The sequence below is a fragment of the Frankliniella occidentalis genome, unplaced genomic scaffold (genome assembly GCF_000697945.3).
Source record: "Frankliniella occidentalis isolate FOCC.00 unplaced genomic scaffold, Focc_3.1 Scaffold6, whole genome shotgun sequence".
Lineage (NCBI taxonomy): Eukaryota > Metazoa > Arthropoda > Insecta > Thysanoptera > Thripidae > Frankliniella > Frankliniella occidentalis.
In genome coordinates this window covers 2,612,862-2,616,975 of record NW_026267136.1, presented here as the reverse complement: position 1 = coordinate 2,616,975, position 4,114 = coordinate 2,612,862, and the positions used below count along the sequence as shown (strand labels likewise).

Sequence of the window (4,114 nt, the reverse complement as noted above, 5' to 3'; positions counted from 1 at the left end):
CGTTGGGCTCGTCCCACAATGTGTTTGGCGTCACCAGCGCCGAGCCGCACGACGGGGGCTCCCGCGGCGAGCCACAGCGGGCGAGTCCACCGCAGTTTGTAACCCCCACGCGCCCTCACCCCCACGCCCCCGGGGGCCCGCACCCCGCGCTTCGACGTTACCCCCACCCCCTCCCGCCCTCATGTGCCGGCCATGAGGTGGCGCTTGCGCTGGCCGCTGGCCAGAGGCGCCCTGACCAGTGGCGGCGCCGGGGCCCTGGACACCGCACGCCGCTCCCTCGCCGCCGCCCTCGCCGCCCGCAGCGCGCGCCACGCCGCCCCCAGCGAGCACCACGCCGGCCGCAGCGCTGCGGCACAAATGCGTGCGGGTCGCGCACTGCGGCCCTCCTCTGCTCGCGGAGCACCCGACCGACGACATGTTCGCCGCCCAGCCCGTCACCATCGAGATCGTGGCTAGCGGCGCCGGCCCCGCCGAGATCTCCTTGCTGGCTGCCGGCGTCACGGAGGCCGAGTATGTCGGCGACCCCGGGGGCTTCGCCTTCCAGGTGATGCAGGAGGGCGACGGCCCGGACAACGCGGACGCGCCGCCGCCCGCCGCCAACATCAAGACGGTCATCAACAACATCGGCAAGCCGAGCAACCTGCGCGCCGAGCACAAGGTCTACAGCCGCTCCAACGGCCACCTGCCGCAGGAACATGTGGCGCCCGGCGTCAACTTGAAGCACTTGAGCGCCTCCAACGGCCACCTGCCCAACAACCAGGTACCCAGCAAGAACAGCAACAACAAGAACTTCTTCCTGTCGCGGAAGAACAACGAGGCGACCGTCGGCGCGCAGCCGGGCAGCACAGGGGTTAGCATGACGTTCCTGCAGAGCCTGGACGCCAAGCTGCAGCGCCTGCACGACTACACCCGGGGCGGCGGCCGCACCCGGCACCGGCGGGCCGCCCCGGCCCCGGACGCCAACCCGGAGGCCAAGGGCCAAGAGCAGCACGTCGTGCAGCACCCGAGGCCCTTCATGACGGTGGTCCGCCAGGGCACGTTCCTCAAGCCGCCGCCGGAGCTCGCCGCGCTGCTGGGCCTGTCGTCGGGCATCTCGTCGATGGCCTCGTCGGCCGAGTCCTCGCTCTGCGCCTCCCACCACCACCCGGGCTCGTCCCTCAACTCGTCGTCCATGCTGTACTCGTTCGCCTCGCGGCCGCGGGTCCTCATGCAGGGCGGCGGCAGGTCCAAGCGCGCCGCCCCGAAGCAGGACGCCGCCGACGACACGTGAGTCTCCGGGGGCCGGGGCTGGCGGGGGCGGGGGAGGCGGGGAGCTGTCCGTGCGGCCGTGCGATGCGGGTTGCCTACCCTGCGCTCGGCGGGCGCTTCCCGTTGACGGCGCTCATTCCTAACCCAACTTGAACGAATAAGCTTTAACAAAGCCTTCATCATCACACCGACGTCAAAGTGACGCACTGCGTGTTCGGCGGAAATTGTCAGCCTTGATTCTGACCTTAGAAAACGTCAATAACATGGCCTCACCCTGATGATCATTTCGTGTTGCCCGCGCTGCTCTCGCTCGCACAGCGTAATCCGGCCCTGTTCGCTGTGACATGGCGGCAGGTCCGGTCCTGCTGGCCGGCGGCGGCGGCCGGGTCGATGCGGCGAGTAGTGTTCAGACTGGTAGTAGTGTCGTGAGGTGTTTGTCAACTTGTCACCTTTGCCGGGGCCGGGCTGGGCCGGGTGCTCGTCATTACTTCTCCTCGGCCAGGACGCCGGCGGCGGGAGGGACTTTTACCGTGGCCGCCTCATGAGGTATTCATGCCGCGGAGGTTGTTTGCCCCGCCACATTTGCATCGTAAAACCGCGGCGGGCGGGGCGGCCGCTGTTGCCGGGGGCGGCGGCCGGCGGCGGCCTCGCGAGACGTACACGTCGGCCGTCGGGCCAGAGGGAGGGAGATTCTGATGGAGTGACCACTCTCGTCATTAAAAATAATCCTGCCCGGCCGGTGGTGGCGCGGGCCCTCTGCCGCTGCTCCTTTTCGACCCGGTCAGCTGTCGTTCAGTCGCGTGTATTTAGAGCGCGACCCCGACTCTCGCGCCCCTTCTGCCGTGGGCGGCGGCCCCGCAGCGGCCCCTCGCGCAGCAGGCCGTGTGCGATGCTCTGGACGATAGGGGAGCTCGGTTACACGCAAACTGTCCTCTCCCATACCCCCTGCTCCCCCTGCTCGGCGCGTGGGCGACACCTACGCCCCCCTGGATCTGTTTGCCCCCCGCGCCCGCGTGGTGGTGGAGGTGGTGGTGGTGGTGGGCAGTGTACTTCCGTCCCCTGCGAGGACGCGATGTATCGTACCCCTGCAGCAGGGGGCGGGGACACATCGTATACACTTGGAGGACTGTGGTTTATAGTTTTCCAAGAAATTATTGTACTTTGATCCAACTAACTGTACACTAGCCGTCGTCAAACGTATCGATTCGTGTGACGGGGCGGGGAGCGGTGGGGGGGAAAGAGGCGGGCGGGAGGCAGTGGTGCCCGGGCAGACGGCGGGTCCACCTGGCAGCCAGTGTCTCTTCCACTAATGATCCCCCCCCCCCACACCGGGTTAAATTTAGACGTCTAATTGGTCTAATTGGTCTAATTGGTTTCGTTTCCCTGCGAAAGCATCAACATAGATCAGAAAGTTGTTTCTTTTCTTTTTTTTGCCAAGCCAATCCTAATAAGCCTATTACCTTAATGACTAAAAAGTTGTTTCTCGCACGATGCCTTGACGAAGAACGGGGGAGGGTGAGAGTGAGAAACTTCTTGTTTGCACGTCTCGCGGCGAGGCGCGTAGGCACAGGGAACTGTGTCAATGGCGGAGGCATTGACGTGCACCTCCTCCTCTCTCCTCGCTCCTCCCTCTCCCTCCTCTTCCTCCTCCTCATCCTCCTCCTCCTCACTGCTCGGGCGGCGCGGGCGCGCCCAAAGTTTACATCGATCCGATAGCTATTCACGAGTAATAAAGGCCGCCGTCGGCTTCCGCTCCCTTCGCACCCGGCTGCGTCACGGCGGCGGCCCGGGCCGTCCGGGCCCCGGGGCGGCGCGATAGCTTGACGAGGAGGCTGACAGCTCGCCGAAGTCCTTCTTCCAGGAGGCGGAGCGGACTGACCTGGTCCGCACCACGAAGGGAGAGGGTATGGGACTTGAACGCACTGCCCTGCCCTACCTACTTACCCGGCTGGCAGAAGGAAGTGGTGGTGGTGATGGTGGAGTGAGGCGAGGGGTTGGCGTTGGGGGGTGGGGTGCTGCGGCTGTTTGGGAACCTCCGCCGCGCCTGTGAAGTAGGCAACCTGTCGGAACACACGCAATCCGTCAGGCGGGGCGGGACGCGCCGGCGCGGTGCGGCTCCGTGAGGCTCCGTGCGGTGCATTGCGGTTCGGTGCGGTGCTGTTCGGTGCGGCGCGGTGCGGCTTCGTGAGGCTCCGTGCGGTGCATTGCGGTTCGGTGCGGTGTGGTGCGGCATGGCGTGGCGGGGCCAGGACACTCGGCTAGGAGGCTCGTCTGTTTGTTTGCGGGCCGGGTAGTACAATGTATATAAGCCACGCGCATACAGCCCTGACCGTAGAGACGCAGTCACCCGTCTCAGCGACGGAATGAATGTTTTGGATGAAAAGGTGGGACACAAATCACAAATCTGTGGGAGTTTAAATGGGCGGGGGAGGAGCGGGGGAGGGGTGGGATTCGACGTTGTTTAGGGAACTTCATTTAAAACTCAGCTGCGGTGGGTGTAGGCGATCCTGTGTGGGACCCAAGATGTGCGTCACTGTCACGCCGCACTCGACGTTTTCAACTTGATGTTGCAAACAGAAACGTTTTAAACTTGACGTTGCAAGTCGGAACGTTTTGTAGATTCCCATAATAATTTGACCCATGAAGGTAACAGTTTTCTTACAAGGTAACTTTGATACCCTATATTGGAGAACCTTAGACGCATAAGGAGCGACTGCGAGAAGTAATAAGTATAATTTGTAGAATGTAATCTTTGTGCGTCATGGACTTAACTTGTCGTCAGAATTCAAACAAGTAAATTTCTAAAAAGTCAATTTATTGTATTCTGGCCACGCGGGCTGTGGCTGTGACGCACGTGACCTTTACA

General features: G+C 63.3%; 1 protein-coding gene across 1 annotated transcript in view; it reads left to right on the top strand.

Moving 5' to 3' along the window:
• The first annotated feature begins 41 nt into the window (after positions 1-41).
• Positions 42-4,114, top strand: part of LOC113207743 (radial spoke head protein 3 homolog A) — a 12,971-nt gene continuing 8,898 nt past the window's right edge. Inside the window, exon 1 of the mRNA XM_052271420.1 lies at positions 42-1,266. Within this exon, the coding sequence (XP_052127380.1) occupies positions 416-1,266 (851 nt within the window). The 5' untranslated portion in view covers positions 42-415. The remainder of the gene's footprint in view (positions 1,267-4,114) is intronic.